Consider the following 18,708-nt stretch of genomic DNA (forward strand, 5'->3'; position numbering starts at 1 on the left):
TTCTTCATGCACTATATTTTATATTTGGTATATGATATTTAGGGGCATTCATACAGTAGTTTAAAGCTGTTCACACAGTCTAGATTGTATGTAAAAGTATTTTTTTAAATCTTTTTTTGGGGGGGCGCTTGTCTTTTCAGATTGAGAAAATATTGTTTTTGTGTGGGTTTTCTTCTGTAGTTTGAGGGCTAAAAATGCTGGGGGGGGGGGGTTACAAAGTTTCCATGCTCTATGAATCACTTTGGTCCTTTCCACTGAAGCACAGGTTTTGCTTAGTGCAGTTCAGCATCTTAATAGATGACTTACATTCAATAGGATAGCGGCCCTCCAAGTCTGGAGTTCGACACATGTGCTTGAGATAGTTGAATTGTAAAATCGTTTTGGAGCCAGAATTGAACCAGTGACCCAAGAATTTCTGTCCTCCGCTCTACCAACTGAGCTATCGAAGGGATCATATACACCGCGTCTGATTTGTTGGACCATCGGATACATGGTACCTAACAGAGTCTGTGTTTTGCAAGAATTCCATGTTTCAAGGACTTGAACATAACAAAAATGTACCCGTCTGATTCAACATGTTCCTTCATGCCTGAGGCACTGAACATATTTCACATCAACATGAGTATCCTTCCTTTTTCCAACTCTTGGGCTGCGTTCAGACCCAGGGGAGTACTTTGCAGCCCCTGACTTGAAACTGCTTTGAAAAAGGCAGGACTGTACAGTGAAGGTGAAACGCTGATATTATGGAATTCTTTTCCTGGCTGTGAGGACACGGCGAGGTCCCTACCAAGAATTCCCTCCAGTGTTGCATTCATGATAATAGGAAACCGTGGCGTCATATGGAGTCATTTATTATGTAATGTAATTTTCCCCTTTAAATACAAAAGTTTGCACTGATTTATATTTGCTTGTGAATCCAATTACAAAGAAAATATAAACCCTGCAGACCGATTTGTCCACATGACCTCGAAACCGTGTGATGTCATTGCCGGTTGTGGTTTCCTGGATCTGCATATACATTTTATATAATACATCATTTATATTCGCAGATCTTAACTATACAAACATCTACTAACAGCCGTTATAAAATCAACGAAATGTGTTCGCTGCAACAACGCATCCTGGTATTCTTTACCTCAGAAGGGAAGTTGTCCAGTTTCCGATGAGTGTGAATGCACCATCGTTATCCTGGTTCTCCATCTTCCTCCAAACAGACGAAGGAGCAGCCTGCGTCTGACACCCAGTGGAATATTTTTCTCTTCTCACGTATACTCAGCAAGGTATGGGCGATATTATACAGTACAGGACCTTCTTTTAACCTTGCTGTCATTGTGTTGTGATTTTGTATCGACTGTATTTTTGCAGGGCTGCTCATCGTTTAGCTACCGTAAAGGCAGCTCCTGGAAACTGGGCCGCTGCTCACGTTTCTATTTTGACTCCAGATTTAACATAACGCAATCTTGTCATATCGGACTGTAAACCCAGGTTGATGTTAGAAGTTGTCTGTGTTTGGAGTTTGTTGTTAATATTTGTGGTATCGCAGTAGGGAGCGGATGTATTTAGCATCTAGCTAACGCTAGCTAAGTGGAAGTGCTGTGCCTCCCGGTTAATTAAAGCTAACCTGATGTTTGTTGAGAGGTCAAACGTCGTCACACCCAGAAACACAGAGCAGTTAATGTCACAGTTAGATTAGAGTAGGTTCTTCTTCACCATACAGATGAAGAAAATGGCTAATGCCGGCTAAAGTAAAGGTTTAATTCTTTAACATGTAACCCTAAGTACGTTTTCTTCAATGTAATAGCATGTTTTAGCTAGGGCTGTACAGATACACAAATGTGTGGTCACAGGTTTACATACAGTCATTATGGACATCGATATCATATGTTTGTGCTTTTAATGATTGCTCTGAACTTTGAATTCTTTTCCAGGTTTGCATGATTGCAGAGCTTACATCATTAATAACTGCAAAAATTTGAAATTATGTTGGATTTTCTCTCATCCACACAGATTCAAATATATACATAAACCCCCATTAATATTTGGTTAAGTGTCCCTTAGTAAGTTGCATCTTCCCCAGATGCTTTTGGTAGCGATCAACAAGCTTCAGCCATAATTCTTGCTGATCATTTGACCGCTCTTCTCGTCAGAATTGGTAAATATATCTACCGCCACCGTGCTTGACAGCTGGCACTCTGTTCTTAGATTTGAAAGGCGTACCATTATTCCTCCAAACATATCTCTTGTCACTGTGGTCAAATAGCTCAATCTTTGTCTCATCTGACCATAAAACCTTTCTCCAGAAGGCATTTTGCTTGACTATATTTCAAATTGCAGTTGAGCTTGAAGCAAGGGAGTAGGTGAAAGAGAGCCTGGAGAGGCAGAGATATGCTCTAGTGGAACTGACAAAAAGATGGAAGGCCAAGCTGGAGCTGTCACAGCACAATATGCTCGGACCACACTGGTCAGGTTTAGAAATAAGTACAGAGGGACAGCACAGGTTGAGTAGTTTGGAGACAAGGTTACAGAGGCAAGGCTTAGGTGGTTTGGACATGTGCAGAGGAGGGATAGTGGATATACCAGACAAAGAATGTTGAATATGGAACTACCAGACAGGAGGAAAAGAGGAAGACTGCAAAGAAAATACAAAAAATAAAATCCATGCATTTAGCGAAGGAGGGCTGGTGTGACAGAGGAGGATGCTAGGGATGGGATGGCAGATGATCCTTTGTGGTGACCCCTAAAGGAATCATCTGAAAGAAGAAGAAAGGGGAATGAATAATAACAAAAACAAATTAAACATAATAAAATTGCATTTGGTGCTTCCCTAGTGTGGTGCATTATGATAAAATTAAGTTGCCTATTTCAGAGTTTACTAGAACTTCATATACTCTGTAAAACAGTAGGGAGTGTATAATTCAGACATAAATGGTTCTCCTAACCTCTGCCAAACCCAGGATCCTCCATTACAATGCCTGAAAATAAAGCCTAATTAATGAATCCAGACTATAAGATTACAGTGCTCTGTAGTCCACTGGTTGTGTTTAACACCACTCCAGCTAATATTTGGCATTTTGCTTGGGGCTCTTAGGCTTTCATTTCCACATCACCATGCAAACCAGTGTCATGAAGCCACTTTACTGCTGTATGGATTTTGCTCAGTTATTTATTGAAAGGGGTGTTCTCCATACTTGTAGTGTAACCTTGTGTATTTGTAAAGCAGTTATTCATACATTCATTTAGAAACTAAACACATCAGGTTGGTCTGTCATAGAAGAAACCTGTAAAATTTTTAGATTTATTACTGACTGTTACAGTGTACTATGTTGGAGGCAAACCTGATGACTGAATCTCATTGAACTACTTTGTGGCTTGTCACCACATCACTTAGTCATATGGCAGATCAGGGAAGAAGAGGTACTACAGACTGTTATTGTATATTAAAGCCTCACTGAATGATTATGTAATATTTTTTAAATGTATTTATCTATTTATTTTTTACAGAACTAAAGGACAACAGTCATGACGGACTCGAAATATTTCACAACAAACAAAAAAGGTGAGTATGGAAGAGAAATTGTTTTTTGTTCATGTGGGCATGTTAGAGATTGGAAATTTATGGCAGTGTATATATAAACAGCACTGCTTTCAACTCTTCATCTGATTCATCTTTCAGGGGAGATCTTTGAACTGAAGGCAGAGCTGAACAATGAGAAGAAGGAGAAGAGGAAAGAGGCAGTGAAGAAGGTCATTGCTGCCATGACTGTTGGCAAAGATGTCAGGTATACTACAAAATAGAGCAGGGCGATATGACCAAAAATATTTATCACGATATACATTTGAAAATTTGCGATAACGATATAACTGACGATATAATTGACACTAGACAAAATACTTTACAACTCCACAACTTTATTAGTGCAAAAAGAAACCCATCAATGTATTTTCACTTAAACAAGCAGCTGTTTTTTATGTGCATTAAAGTTACATAAAAATGTAACACTGCAAATTCCTTGCGGACAGTTTAACCAAAAGCCATTTCCAGTAGAAATTGGCCGACATATCCTCAGCATAACCATGTATAATATCCACAAAACTTAAAAAGAGGTTATACACACACAATACGGTAATATTATGTTGAAGCACAGTACGTATCACTCCGCGAGGCTCCTGCCTGCGATAGCCGTAATGCTCCGACAATCCATCAAGCGGTGTGGGTTCGTAGCTTAGCAAAGTCGTACTAAAACATTTGACAGATTTTTGAGCGCCGTGTACCACATAAAATCATTTCGAGGTCAGTAAACACAACCAGAATTCATACATAAGGCACGCGGGATTATAAGGGGCACTGTCGATTTTCAGAAAAATCAAAGGATTGATTTTAAGTGTGCCGTATTTTCCAAACAACACGGTAATAACGACGGCCCGCTAGCATGTGCTACCAAAAATAGTGCTTTGTTGTGTATCTGACGGACGAAAGCTAAACCAGTTCCACACCACTGAAGTTGCAGCATTTTTACAAACCAACTCTGCTTCATCCGTTTCATTTAATGATCCACTTTCGCTCTTCTCATTCTGCGTCGCCGCCATGTGCGTATGTAAACATAGGCACTGCGCATGCGCGTTTTACCCACATTCTATCGCGATATTTCATTTTGCTATCGTTGCCCAAAATTACACCGGTATTACCGTGAACGGTATGATATAGCCCAGCCCTACTACAAAACTGTGTTCATGACATGCTTCACACAGGTCTATAATTATAACAGTGTGATAAGATAAGCAAATCAAAGTGACGTGGCTTCTGTGATTTCTCAGTTGCATTATGTGTTGGCACCGAATATCTTAAACAAGAAGAAAATTGTAGTGTTGTGCTCACTGACCAACAGACCATTGGATTAAAGTCCTTCACTCTCCAAAGTAATTCAGCTGCTGATATTTAACTCTGAGTTTTGCTTTTGGAAAGCTGATTAGTCTCATCCTCAGTAGACTGATATGTGGTCATTGTTTCCGGCTCTGCTTTTGTTTCCGCTGTTCTCTGCCAACTCCCAGGATATGTTCCTGGAACTGTCAGTGCTGCTAAGAGAGTAATAGTAAATAAAAGTCTCAGTATTGTTCAGAGGGCTCACTGCTTTGCTATTGATTGCCATCGGTCAAGGAAATCAGTCATTGCAAATGAAGAGAACACAGTAGCAGAGATTAAAAAATAGGAGAGAGCAGTTGCTAGGGTGCTTGGAGCTCTGGCTACTTTCACTCTTTTTATATATCTGATTAGTAGCCTCAGAAATCAGGGAGTAAAAGTGTGAACGAAAGGACGTTTTTACCACTTTCAGGCTATTCAGACATCATTGTTGGACTTTTGGGATGATCACTTTGCACACAGTGTTTTTTCACAGTGTGCTAAAGCTTTACAGACATTAAGTAGTCATAGTACAGTTGTATGATATGTCTGTTAAGCCGATTTGTACTGATGTGAGTTCAGCACAGTTACTCATGCAGTAAATTCACAGCTAGTGTGAGAGAACACGACAGTGTCGCAACATTGTCTAGTACTCATTTTTGAAGTCAATTTGCTTTGCTCTCAGTTCTTTGTTCCCAGATGTAGTCAACTGCATGCAGACTGACAACCTGGAGCTGAAGAAGTTGGTGTACCTCTACTTGATGAACTACGCCAAGAGCCAGCCTGATATGGCTATAATGGCCGTTAACAGCTTCGTCAAGGCAAGACAGAGAATGAACTGTTCATTAACGGCATCCTACACTAATCTGCACTAAGGCAGTTAAATCTAAAAATACTTTTTATTGTTTTCCTGCTACCATAGTTTGTCCATGCTGTTTCACAGGATCCATCCATGGGTTTCTTACATGCCAGTGGGGGTTAAGATTTTTGTACAGTTTTCAGATGTGTCTTGAACACAAACTCATGATTTGCTCCAAATTACAAAGTGAGTTAGTTTTTTAACTTTAAGGCCCATTGTACCTATGTAAAATCTTTCTTCGCCTATCCCCTAGGACTGTGAGGACCCCAATCCTCTGATTAGGGCTCTTGCCGTCCGCACCATGGGTTGCATTCGGGTAGACAAGATCACAGAGTACTTGTGTGAGCCGCTGAGAAAGTGCTTGAAGGATGAGGACCCATATGTGAGGAAGACTGCAGCTGTTTGTGTAGCTAAACTTCATGACATCAATGCCCAGATGGTGGAGGACCAGGGCTTCCTGGACTCCTTGAGAGATCTTATTGCTGACTCCAATCCCATGGTAGGTCTCAGTACTTTTCACCTCTATCTGTATCTTTCCCAAAGTTGTGTTGGTGCTTTAAAAATGCTGTTAGTTTCCTTTGGATTACTATTAAAGAATAATTAAGTTAATATAGAGTTAATTATTGTTGAAATCATTATTGTTTCATATCTTGCGTTTTAGGTTGTGGCCAATGCAGTTGCTGCCTTATCAGAGATCAGTGAGTCTCACCCCAACAGCAACCTGCTGGACCTCAATCCACAGAATATCAACAAGCTGCTGACGGCCCTCAACGAGTGCACAGAGTGGGGACAGACTTTCATCCTGGACTGCCTGTCCAACTACAACCCCAAGGATGAGCGTGAGGCTCAAAGGTAGCAGTTCTGTCAACTTTTACTTGAAACTACACCATTTGTGATATTAAGGAGAGTTACAAAAATCCTTTTAAGATCAGAGATAAGCCCAACATTATCACTACATGACACCACTGAAAATGATGGGATTTCTGCTTCTTCTCAAAGCATCTGTGAGCGTGTCACCCCCCGGCTGTCTCATGCCAACTCAGCGGTGGTGCTGTCAGCTGTGAAGGTACTGATGAAGTTCTTGGAGCTGCTGCCCAAGGACTCTGACTACTACAACACATTGCTTAAGAAGTTATCTCCCCCACTGGTCACCTTGCTCTCCGGAGAGCCAGAGGTCCAGTATGTGGCTCTGAGGAACATCAACCTCATCGTCCAGAAGAGGTATATTGATAGAAAAGACAGAGAAAGGTTTCAAGTTGAGCTGCTGGGTTTAATATTAACTCAAAAAACATTTTTAATCTATAGATTTAGAAATTTGGTTATTTCCTTATTGTAATTTCTTCATATTTTACTGTGTTTGTTTGTTTACACACTCTTATGACAAGCAATCGTAAGCTGGGAAAGACAGATTTCTATTTTTTGTCCTCACCACCTTCTAATGTATATTTTTTGTTTGTACACACTGAACTGAACCTTAGCACACACACAGGATAAACCTTCTTGTCTAGCAGCTTAAGGGCTATAGCAGCCTATATTACTCTGTGACTGACACTTACATGCTTATTTACCTGCTACTTGTAAAGCGTTAAATCCCTTTGTGGGATTTTTCTTTTGGACTAGGTGCCACACTATAATGTGTCATGTATTGATTTTGTGCAGGCCTGAGATCCTGAAGCAGGAGATCAAGGTGTTCTTTGTCAAATACAATGACCCCATCTATGTGAAACTAGAGAAACTGGACATCATGATCCGTTTGGCTTCTCAGGCCAACATTGCCCAGGTACTTCACAGAAAACAAGACTAAAAGTATATTGTAGCAATTAATTGTTCAAAAATCTTTAACATTATTTATAGAAAGTAGTTTTAAAATGATTCACTTCTGTTCTGTGATTTGCAGGTTTTGGCAGAATTAAAGGAGTATGCCACAGAGGTAGATGTGGACTTTGTGCGTAAAGCTGTACGAGCCATCGGACGCTGTGCCATCAAAGTTGAGGTGAGAATTATGGGCCCGCTCAGCTAAAATAATGTGTCGTTAGTAATTTAAAACTCTTTTCTGGTAGTAAAGGTGACAGATGTTTCTGTCCTGTTTCCCGTCAGCAATCGGCCGAGCGCTGTGTCAGCACTCTGCTGGACCTGATCCAGACTAAGGTCAACTATGTGGTTCAGGAGGCTATTGTGGTCATCAGGGACATCTTCCGCAAGTACCCCAACAAGTAGGTTTCTCATTGAATGTGTGGAAAGTACTTATCAAGTAACTATCCAGTGCTCTATATAAACCTTTTTAAAAAATTGATGGACTGTGTAGCTCACATGTGTAGATGTCATTTCATGTGATGTAGTAGTTTGTAGTCCGATTCTGACCTTAGAGATATGGTGTTCTTTAGGTATGAAAGCATCATTGCCACACTCTGTGAGAACCTGGATTCCCTGGATGAGCCTGACGCTCGAGCTGCCATGATCTGGATTGTTGGCGAGTATGCTGAGCGGATTGACAACGCTGATGAGTTGCTGGAGAGCTTCCTTGAAGGCTTCCATGATGAGAGCACTCAGGTAAGTTTATTTAAAAAAAAAAAAATACACATGTAAGATAAAATACAAAGATTACGATTCAATATACGAGAGCAGCTTTACATATTTCAGAAAGGCTAGTCTTACTTACAAAAAAACATTGAGTTGAATTTTAACAGTTTATCTAGAATAATAAAATGTTTTCATGTAGTTAGTTTTGACGTTTTTTTAACAATGTCAACAATGTTCCTATGATTTGTGATTACATTGTGTATTGTCATGACTTAAATAAGAAAGGTTTCAATAATCTTATGTTTCTGTAAATATCATTAACTGTTGTAGTCGGGGATCGACTGTTTCAAATATTTTTTGACCTACCATAGCTATGATGAGGGGTTAGACTTTTAAAGGCATTGCATATAAAACACAACCATATTCCAATGGTGTGTGTGTGCTCGGACTTGCAGGTCCAGCTTACTCTGTTGACCGCCATTGTCAAGCTGTTCCTTAAGAAGCCATCAGAGACTCAGGAGCTGGTGCAGCAAGTCCTCAGCTTGGCCACTCAGGTGAGTCATATATTTCATTCTGAAGAAGCTTTGCATGAGTTTGATGACTTGTTCAGTCCCTCTCTCTGAGAAGTGTTTCTTTCTGTAATATATGAAAGTATTTTTCTCAGATATGTAGGTTTCTTAGCTGCCACTTTTGCAACGACTTGTGAAACTGTGGTCCTCACAATCTTCCAGTATGTGATTTCTGCCCATATTAAGTATAACTTACACCACTTGTTGACCTCCTATGCAGGACTCTGACAACCCTGACCTGCGTGACAGAGGCTACATTTATTGGCGCCTGTTGTCCACTGACCCCGTGACCGCTAAAGAGGTGGTGTTGTCAGAGAAACCCCTAATCTCAGAGGAGACCGACCTAATAGAGCCCACCCTACTGGATGAGCTTATATGCCACATTGGCTCCCTGGCCTCTGTGTATCACAAGCCCCCCAGCGCCTTTGTGGAGGGAAGCCATGGAATCCACCGGAAGCACCTTCCTGTTCAGCACAGCAGGTCAGACACTGTTTTCAGTGCCATACCAGTTCTACACAATGTCACATCAGCTGTTTTTACCAGCTGTTGTTCTGGGTGCAGGGCGCCATCATGCAAAACTTTTGTTGCTTTCACTACTAGTCCATTGTACTAATACATAGAGCTCATACTTTAATATTTGGCTTTTTGGGCTTGATGGTGTGAAAGATCAGTGTAATAAAACCGTCGAATTCTTGAAATTCTTGAAAGGAGCTTAACTTTAATAATCACACTGGCGTAAACTGATTATATTCAGATATTTCATATTGGTTGCGCTTTGCTTCCATTTTCCATATATAAGAGGAAGTATTTATCCCTTCAGTAGTTCAGCTCTGTTGCATGGCAAATTTGCAAATTGGCCAGGAAGGTCAGTTCATGAAAATGAGTCATATGTCGAAATTGTGAGATAAAATCACACAACCTGTAATTGCTGAAGAATAGATTTTGCTTGATCCCTGGTGTTTATAAGCAGAAACACTATAGTGGCTATCTTTGTACTTCTACCATGTTCATACTTCATATTTTCCAGGAATGTGCCCGTGTTGATCTGTTTGACAACAAGCAGCTGAGTCTAAAGTCTAAACGGTTAAAACTACTTAAAAAAAGTAATTTGTGTGAGTGGTTTGATGTTTTTTGCACATAAAAATTAAGGTAAAGACAGAAAGTGTCTTTATTCATCCAGCAGTTTAAAATGCAGTCTTCTGGTCTCAAAGCAGTTGGTTTGGTATCAAGAAAATGATGGATAATACTTATTAATGTGATATTGTGTATTGTATATGTGACCTGAGAACTCGTCAGTTTGTTAATCATAGCTCAGTTTATGCTTTACACTGGTTTCGAAAACAGGACATTGCCCAACTCTTAAAATATTGCCTCATGCCCCACTGATGTTGAAGAGTCAGGCAAAATCTTGTGTGAAAGAAGAATCTACAACAGGAAGTTGTGGACTTGAAGACTTTTAGATTCATTTCCATTGAAATGGATGTACTGTATTTATCCCAGTTTAATAAGGAAGTCTATTTACATAATGGAAACAAGTTTTATGATATAAACAAATTGACATTTCTGTTTATTCCTCCTTTAAACTCACTACTTCCAACACAGTGCTGTAGCACAAGGTCCTCTCTAGCAGTGGGCTTGTTTGCTGCCAGTTTAGCTCACAAGGTGAGATGGCAATCTCATGCAGCAGCCTGGACCCAATGGCCCTTTACTGCTCATCTTTGCCCACTCTCTCCCTGCCTTCTTGTTTACTCTCCAGTAAATCTACTAAATGCAAAAAAAACCCAAAAACGCCCGCAAAAATAATGTTTAAAAAAATCATGTTAAAAAAAAGTTGTTGCCGTGCTTCATTACTAAAGCTTCTACTATTTTGCATTCTTTCATAATTTTCCATTTATCTGTGATACTTTTGGAGCTCTTAGGATTTAGGTTTCCAAGTACATTTCGCTTACCAGTCTACTGTTTTGCCTTACGACAGCATCGACACAGGCGAGAGCCCAGTCAGCGCTGGGCCAGCGGCAGCCATGGACCAGCCACATGTCATTCCCAGTCAGGGTGACCTGCTGGGTGATCTGCTGAACCTGGACCTGGGTCCTCCAGTCAATGTGCCCCAGGTCTCCTCCATGCAGATGGGTGCGGTGGACCTTCTGGGAGGAGGCCTGGACAGTTTGGTGAGCATGAGCATATTTATGCACATTTACTTTACTAAATTTAGGTAAAGATCCACTGAGCGATTGCGCTTTATTGTCATTGCAGCAGTGAGTCTTACCTGTTCGGCACATTGTATGGAATAATAATAGACATTTATACTGTATTCAAGCTTTGACTCCCATTAGATCCTTCTATAGTTTACCAGTGGTGGTTACGTGATGCTACCTAGTGGTTATCACCGTTCATTGTAATGACTCTGCCATTACATTAAGGAAGAAAGAGGCTGTGCCGGCAGTTGTAAAACATCTGGAAACCTGAAATTTTCCCAAAAGAAAAGGGTATATGATGAAAAGTTAGTTTTTCTTTGTTCCTCCTTAGGATTGTTATAGTTGAAGAAGACCTATTCAGACCTTGGTTTTATGTGTTCATGCAAGTATGCTTGTGATAAAAAGTAACTGTTATGCTCATATGCTGTATCTTGCTGTAACACAAATTTAAAATGTTTTAATACCATAACATCGGCTCATAAACATGTTACTAGGTATTTTTCTTCTATTACCACTTCTCCGAGCTGCTGGAACATCTGGATTTCTTCATAATCTCTTACAGAGCGATTTTTGAATGTCTAACCTACAATGCAGAGATTAATATTTCCCCAGAAAGTGAGGGCTCCTCTTGATGGGTTATGGTTGCTAAGAAAGTCTCTGTCTCTGTCTTTGTGTCTTTGATCTGTCGGTAATGTTTGGATGCTGTCTTTGGTGGCCTCTCCTCTCTCCTGTAGCTGGGGGGAGACCTGGGCGGAGGTGTTGGGGGAAGTCCAGCAGTAAGTCAAGCCCTTCTGTTTGGCCGTCTGCATGCTGCATGCTTCCTGAATTTAACCCACCACACTCGTCTTACTCACGCATTTTTCAACAAGATGACCACACGTATGTTTTGAATGTTTTAGCCCATTTAAGCCTTTGATGGGACACACAAAGGCATACAGGGGCAAACTGAAAGCCCTCTCCTTCCCTCAGACATCAGGATGAATACATCACTTAGTTCTCTTTCTCACTTCCTATTAAGACCTTCTTTAAATATTCAGAGTGTGGGAATGCGGTACACATTATATTTTTGGTCATTTTGGGGGGTGGGGTGGGGGGTGACATGGCCACTGACACCATTTATAGGCATCTTAAACACTTTAAAGAAAGGAAGAGGTCATAATTGTGTAGTAATGAGGACATAACAGATTTTACTGTGTTGTAGAGCCATTCATAGACTAGAATCTCCTTTTTTACAACCACCTTATGAAAATAGTAGATTTTTTATTTTCCATCAATATCAGTTTCAATGTATCATAATTTTTCCATCAATTTGAACATATAAAAATATACACAGCACGGATATATTTGTTTATGCCCTCTTTTCCATTCTCTTGTATGATTTTATACATTCTAAGAGGCTGAGTTAATATGATGTTAATTTGGACTTCTAAAGTATTTTTCAAATAATATTTTTGTAATAAATGGGCTCAAACAGGCAAAACAAAATTTTTACTCCTTTTAAATTAATCTCACATTTGATTTTTTTGATTTTTGATTTTTTTTTTTTTCCTCTGGGATTTGGCTAATCGTGATCTTGATGTGATTGAAATCTTGTTTTGTTTTTTCTCTTCATAATCACAAAGACTTTAATCAGAAGCTTCTTCCGTTGTTCTGGTCTAAGATTTTCTGTGTGACCCGTTTAGTAGATTTTAGTAAATTTGTCAAGTCTTCTGTGATACTTCATAAAATTATACTTTATTAGATTGTGTTTTGTGTGTGTTTTTGTTGTGATTTTTGTTGCAGGTGGGACAAAACTTTATCCCGTCATCCGTCCCCAACACTTTTGCTCCTTCACCTACACCTGCGCCTCCTGCCACCAGCAGTGGCCTCAACGACTTGTTTGAGCTTTCCACAGGCATGGCCATCACCACAGGAGGCTATGTAGCCCCCAAAGCAGTGAGTTCACGCAACTTTCTCCTGGAAGGTGTAACGTAAGTAAAACACTCTATGTTATTGACTGCAGTTGTACTTTTTACCAGGTGTGGCTTCCTGCAGTGAAAGCTAAAGGGCTGGAGATCTCTGGAACGTTCTCTCGCCGCCAGGGTCACATGTACATGGACATGACTTTCACCAACAAAGCCCTACAACACATGACCGACTTTGCTATCCAGTTTAACAAGAACAGGTCAGTGATCTGACTCAACGGGAATGTAGTGCCATTGCTTATTGCAGAAATGTTTTAAAACTAACTTTAATATTAATGTATGTTTCTGCAGTTTTGGGGTGATCCCCACCAGTCCTCTGCCCATTCATACTCCACTGATGCCCAATCAGAGTATTGAGATCTCTTTGCCTCTTAACACCATTGGGCCAGTTATGAAGATGGACCCTCTCAATAATCTTCAGGTATAGCAGCACACAGTGCCCACACATTTTATCAGCAGTGGAACACATTTAAAGGCGTGGCCAGGGACAGGTGTCTTGCTTTTTCTGTCTCTCTGAAATGTGTGTTTTGTTTTATTTTTTTTTAAATTATTATTTAGTGTGACATGGCCATTAGTTCAGAAATAATTTCTCAGCATCTTGCAAAAAATGAAAATTCCAGGGTGTTTGCACTCATCTCAGTACAAGAACTGGAAACTGAGAAAAACATATATTGCAAGATGTGATATGTGATATTTGGGAAACTGATGTTTAGTTTACAGTTTTAACTTGATTGAATGCAAATGTTGGTATATTGCTTGTTATACTCAAGATGTCAAACTCACCGTGTCCTCTTGTCTTTCCTATAGGTGGCTGTAAAGAACAGCATTGATGTGTTCTACTTCAGCGTACTCATCCCTCTCAATGTATTCTTTGTCGAGGATGGAAAAATGGGTAAGATTCTTAAAACCTTTTAAAACAGCAACACCAAGTGTGGTACTTTTCCTTAAATGGCTAATTATATCCCTCACAGCTATTGAAGCTTGACAAACATTGCTGTTACTTGGGAAATGTATATTCAGTCTGCTTTTAGGCTGTAACAGTATGTTACTGAAACCTACCTGATTGTGAAGTGTGATTGCTATAGAATTAAAATAATTCCTTCATTCCTAATAGATATGAATAGAATCAAACAAGAATAGTAAATCTTTTAAAGGGCTTTGAATATCAATGTCAGTGGTTTGAAACCATCCAACACTTTTTACATCACTGCTGTCGGATATTTTCTTTTTTCTTCTTCAGAGCGACAGGTGTTCCTGGCTACTTGGAAAGACATCCCCAATGAGAATGAGCTACAGTATCAGATAAAGGACTGCCACCTTAATGCAGGTAGACACATTTGTCAAAAATCTCATGAGCATGTTAAATTATTTTACCTGCGTGTTTGTTTTCTTTCTCGTCCACATAACTTGGGTCTGTACTTCTTTATTTGGTGGTTTCTCTAACATATCAAAAGATTAGACAATGCTTTTACTCATACAAAATATGGCGAATGGCACAATGATGCATTTTTAAAGTAGTTGTTGTTTGTTTCAATGATTGAATACAATTTAACCAAACCGTATCATCAGCATGGTTGCATTTAATACATAGATGACTGATTAACACATTTTCAGTTCAGGGTTTAAAAACCTTATTTTTCAGACCTCAAAAATACTCCAACTTACCCAAAAAGCCTTATTTCTCTCTGTTTTCTTTCTCCACCCGCATGCTTATCTTTGGATACTCTTTTTTTTTTTTTTTTTTTTTTTTTTTAACCAATGCTGAACATCTCCTTTCCTTTAAAAAAGTTCGCAATATTTTTGCCACTATAATCCTAGCAGTCTGATAGCTAAAAGCCGACCAAAGCAGTGCTAGTTTCAGAATACCTGTCCAGCGTTACTGACATCTGAAGATTGAAGTTGATTAAAATCCTCACAAACCTAGTTTACCCTTTTGCCAGTAGTGGACTTTGTATTAGCTCATGCATACATTAGTGTGAGTGCATATGGTTCCAGTAGTGATAGGACCCTCTTGTGTGTGTTTTGATGTGGCTTCTGAAATGTGAGTGAGGTGTAATCATAATCTGAGAAACCTTCCGGTCTTGCAGACACGGTTTCAGGGAAGCTGCAGATTAACAATATCTACACCATTGCCAAGAGAAATGTAGAAGGCCAAGACATGCTCTACCAATCCCTGAAGCTAACCAATGGCATCTGGATTCTGGCTGAGCTCCGCATTCAACCTGGCAACCCCAACTACACGGTATAGCATCACAAGAGTTACCACTTTTTCACTTTGACCCTCTGTTCTGGGTTTTAAAAAGTAATGAGGAAAGTTTCATCTTTGCTTACAAAGATTTTCTTGTTTTAGCTGACCACCAGTTAAAAGTTTAAAGTAACTATAAATACAGTGAAAATCAGTAAGTCATGGTATAGAAGATAGTGAATCCAGAAAATAAGCAGTATTTATTAATTTTTTAACTTGTACTGCTTGAAAAGCAGCTAATGATTTTCAAATAATTACCGGTTATTTGTCTTAATGAGCTAATCATTTCAGTTGTGGACAAAAAGTGAGAATGTTGTAATACAGTGGTAAGGGAATACAATTATACAGCACTACCCTACTTCAGTATGGGAAGCACGCTACAATATTCGTGCAAGATCCTGACCCACTCGTTAGCCTTCCTTGTACACAGAATAAATCCTCAAAGTAAAATGGGAAAAGCATTGTCAGTAACGTCCCTCGTTCCAGTTTTACTCCTTTATTCCTCAGTTGGTCAGTATAAGCAGCGTAAACAGAGCTGTGATTAAGCATCTTTATAAATGTGTGAGTGAGTGCGTCTCCCTTTATAACTCTGTTCTCCTTTGTCCACAGCTCTCTCTCAAGTGTCGGGCTCCAGAAGTGTCTCAGTACGTCTACCAGATGTACGATTCTGTGCTGAAGAATTGATGCACTTCACCACTTGCCGACTCTGCTTCATCCTGACAACAAACCACAGTGTTTTTTGTTTGTTTTTTTTATGTTTTTTTTGTATGTGCAGCTGACTGCCAAAACAAGAGAATCCAAACAGTAAAAGATGGATAGTAAGCAATTTTGGAGATTAAGTGTATTTTTCCTTGAAATGAACAACAGGGTAAATGTGAGTCGAGACAAAGGGTATTGGGAGTGATTATCAAGCGTGCTGTTGACATTTCCTTTATTTTGGCAGTTGAAAGCATCATTAAAATCCTCTTAATTCTACCCCCTATTTTTATGTCTCAGTGAAAACCATTCCATCCTTAACGTTACGTCTTATTGTTGTGAAGATGTGATTAATGATGACATTGTCCTGAGTGGGGACTTGCTTTGTTCAGCTCACACTTCTTTTAATTTAGATCCACTTTTGATGCTTTGTTTGCTTCAGTTGTACCTCCAGAGTCACAGCAGTATTCTGTTGTTTTGAGACCAGAAACGTCTGTCTGACCGCTTCTGCCACATCTGGTGGGATCACAATTTGTGCAATTTGTTTAGAAACAAATGTCTACTTTCTCCCCTTACTGTGAAGCATTGTACACTAATTGAGAAACTTAGCGATAAATTAGCAACTCTGTAATTGCAAAATCCTGGCATTTCATCGTTTCCTTATGCCGTTTATGCTCTTTATGGCAGAGGCGTTTACAGCCATCCGGGCTTCACAAAGCTGCAGTGTTTAATGACACTCCAACTTATCCTTTTCTTGTTAAAGCTTTCAGAAGCAGTTCGCTGTGCTGGTTCTGATATAAAACAACTTCAATATAACATTTTATGAAGTGCTTTTCAAAGATTAAAGAAGTCCAGTCCAGTGAGCCCATAAGCAAAGGAAAAGTTACACTGTTTAGAGTCTACTGATGAGCAGGTGGGATAAAGCACATTAATGGGTTTAAATTCTTAAAGGTTTACAACCACTACACAAACCACAGCAGCCAATTTTGTGTTCACACTCCAGTGCCACTCTGTTTCGGGTTATTTGCTTGACTCCTCCTTTCTGAAACGGTCCCATTTACTGCAGCCACACTTTTCACAACTATATTTTCATTCCTATTTATTGTGCATCTACCTCTGTGTGTTTTCTTTTCACAGGTGTTATTGTTGCATTAGTTTCATTTCTTTGATGTGCTTTACATGTCATTTGAATGCCAGTGTTTTTATTTTTTGTTTTCTTGGGGGGATTTTCATGTAATGCTAAACTGTGGGAAATCCGCCAAGTCAGACTCACAGGACCACACATTTACACAAATAAAATGCCAAGTTTATTTTTCTTACTCTCAAAAAAATCCTTCTAAAGTTGGCATAGTGTGAGCTATATGAACATTAGAGTGCATATACCCAGACCCCCAGAGTTGTACTGTAGGCCAGTAATGGTGTAGTAAGAAAATGTTTAGTAACTATGTATAAAAATGAAGCAAAAATGCTTTCTCCCTGTCCCAGTGTGTCAGTTGTGTTGGTGATGTACATGAGATGAGAACATTAATGTGCCTGCATGAGCTCGCTGTCATTTTACCCTTTCTTAATTTCAGCTGTGGATTTCCTCAAGTTGGAAAGTTCTGCTCCTAACCCCCTGTCTTCATTGTAGATCCCATTAGTTTTTTTTTTTGTTTATTATTTTTAGTTTTTTCTAAACACAGCATCGTCTTAACACTCCTGCAAATAGAAATGTTTCCAGCAGCACAGAATGTGTGCCGAGGTCAGTCACGGCATCTTATGAAATGGAAAAGTTTGTGTCATTGCTGTAAGCTTGTTGTAAATGATTTGTTACTGTCACAATATCACATCTTGTGTCAATAAATCGTCAAACCCTTGGTGGAGGTGCATGGTTGTTTTTTTTTTTTTTTTTTTTTATTTGTGTGTTATGTAAGTCATGTCATACAGCAGAGCAGACCTGAGACAGAAGGTGAGGGGTGCAGGGGACTGCAGGTGGAAGATGACGGGTATCCTTCACTTACCTTTCATCTCCATGTTGAGAGAGTTCCTTTGGCTTTCTGTTTGTCAGACACGTGACAGCAAAGAGGGCTGCAGCTCTACCTTGCTGTGGATTCTTGCTGAATGCTAAGAAAATTAATCACACTCAAGTCTCCCAGAATTAAATGATTGCCCTCAAAATACACTTTTATTGCTCTTTACCTACATGAAAGGTAATGCAATTGGGAGTAAACAAAAAAGAACACGCAGGCTGTGACAGTATCCGGAGAAAAAGTTTGGTGCAATCCCATGGTCCAACAGGGTTGGATCTACCAACATTAAGGTAAGTGACATTCAAAAAAAGCACAGTCCTATGCTCTAGTATCAATTTCTCAAAATTGCTCCCTGTACTCCCCTGGGTCTGAACGCAGCCCAAGAGTTGGAAAAAGGAAGGATACTCATGTTGATGTGAAATATGTTCGGTGCCTCAGGCATGAAGGAACATGTAGAATCAGAGAGGTACAGTTAGTTTGTTATGTTCAAGTCCTTGAAACATGAATTCTTGCAAAACACAGACTCTGTTAGTACCATGTATCCGATGTCCAACAAACCAGACACGTGCGTGTGATCCCTTCGATAGCTCAGTTGTAGAGCGGAGGACTGTAGGTGTATGGGAACAGGAATCCTTAGGTCGCTGGTTCAACTCCGCTCGGAGGAGATTTACAATACTCTGTCTGTACTGATGAACCCAGCTAAAACAAACTTAATCGCAATGCGTTTACTACATTCATAGTATCGCTAACTTTG

At 39.7% G+C, this 18,708-nt stretch overlaps 1 protein-coding gene across 1 annotated transcript; it reads left to right on the plus strand.

Moving 5' to 3' along the window:
* Positions 1 to 1,125: 1,125 nt before the first annotated feature.
* Positions 1,126 to 17,802, plus strand: ap2b1 (adaptor related protein complex 2 subunit beta 1). Its single transcript, XM_003451390.5, has 22 exons — positions 1,126 to 1,280; positions 3,502 to 3,556; positions 3,674 to 3,779; positions 5,583 to 5,718; positions 6,010 to 6,255; positions 6,418 to 6,608; positions 6,756 to 6,977; positions 7,416 to 7,536; positions 7,654 to 7,749; positions 7,854 to 7,969; positions 8,141 to 8,306; positions 8,732 to 8,830; positions 9,066 to 9,325; positions 10,821 to 11,013; positions 11,775 to 11,816; positions 12,823 to 12,975; positions 13,059 to 13,204; positions 13,296 to 13,425; positions 13,812 to 13,896; positions 14,245 to 14,331; positions 15,092 to 15,246; positions 15,859 to 17,802. The coding sequence occupies exons 2-22, from the start codon at positions 3,520 to 3,522 to the stop codon at positions 15,931 to 15,933; spliced, it is 2,862 nt and encodes a 953-aa protein (XP_003451438.1). The 5' UTR covers positions 1,126 to 1,280; positions 3,502 to 3,519; the 3' UTR covers positions 15,934 to 17,802.
* The last annotated feature ends 906 nt before the right edge of the window (positions 17,803 to 18,708 follow it).

This window comes from Oreochromis niloticus, linkage group LG10 (assembly GCF_001858045.2).
Source record: "Oreochromis niloticus isolate F11D_XX linkage group LG10, O_niloticus_UMD_NMBU, whole genome shotgun sequence".
Taxonomy (NCBI): domain Eukaryota; kingdom Metazoa; phylum Chordata; class Actinopteri; order Cichliformes; family Cichlidae; genus Oreochromis; species Oreochromis niloticus.

Excerpts from the sequence above, each read along its gene's own strand:
- ap2b1 (XM_003451390.5), top strand. The coding sequence starts at position 3,520 with ATGACGGACTCGAAATATTTCACAACAAACAAAAAAG. Across the intron at positions 7,750-7,853 it reads GCTGTGCCATCAAAGTTGAG|CAATCGGCCGAGCGCTGTGT; the intron begins GTGAGAATTATG and ends GTTTCCCGTCAG. Across the intron at positions 15,247-15,858 it reads CTGGCAACCCCAACTACACG|CTCTCTCTCAAGTGTCGGGC; the intron begins GTATAGCATCAC and ends CTTTGTCCACAG.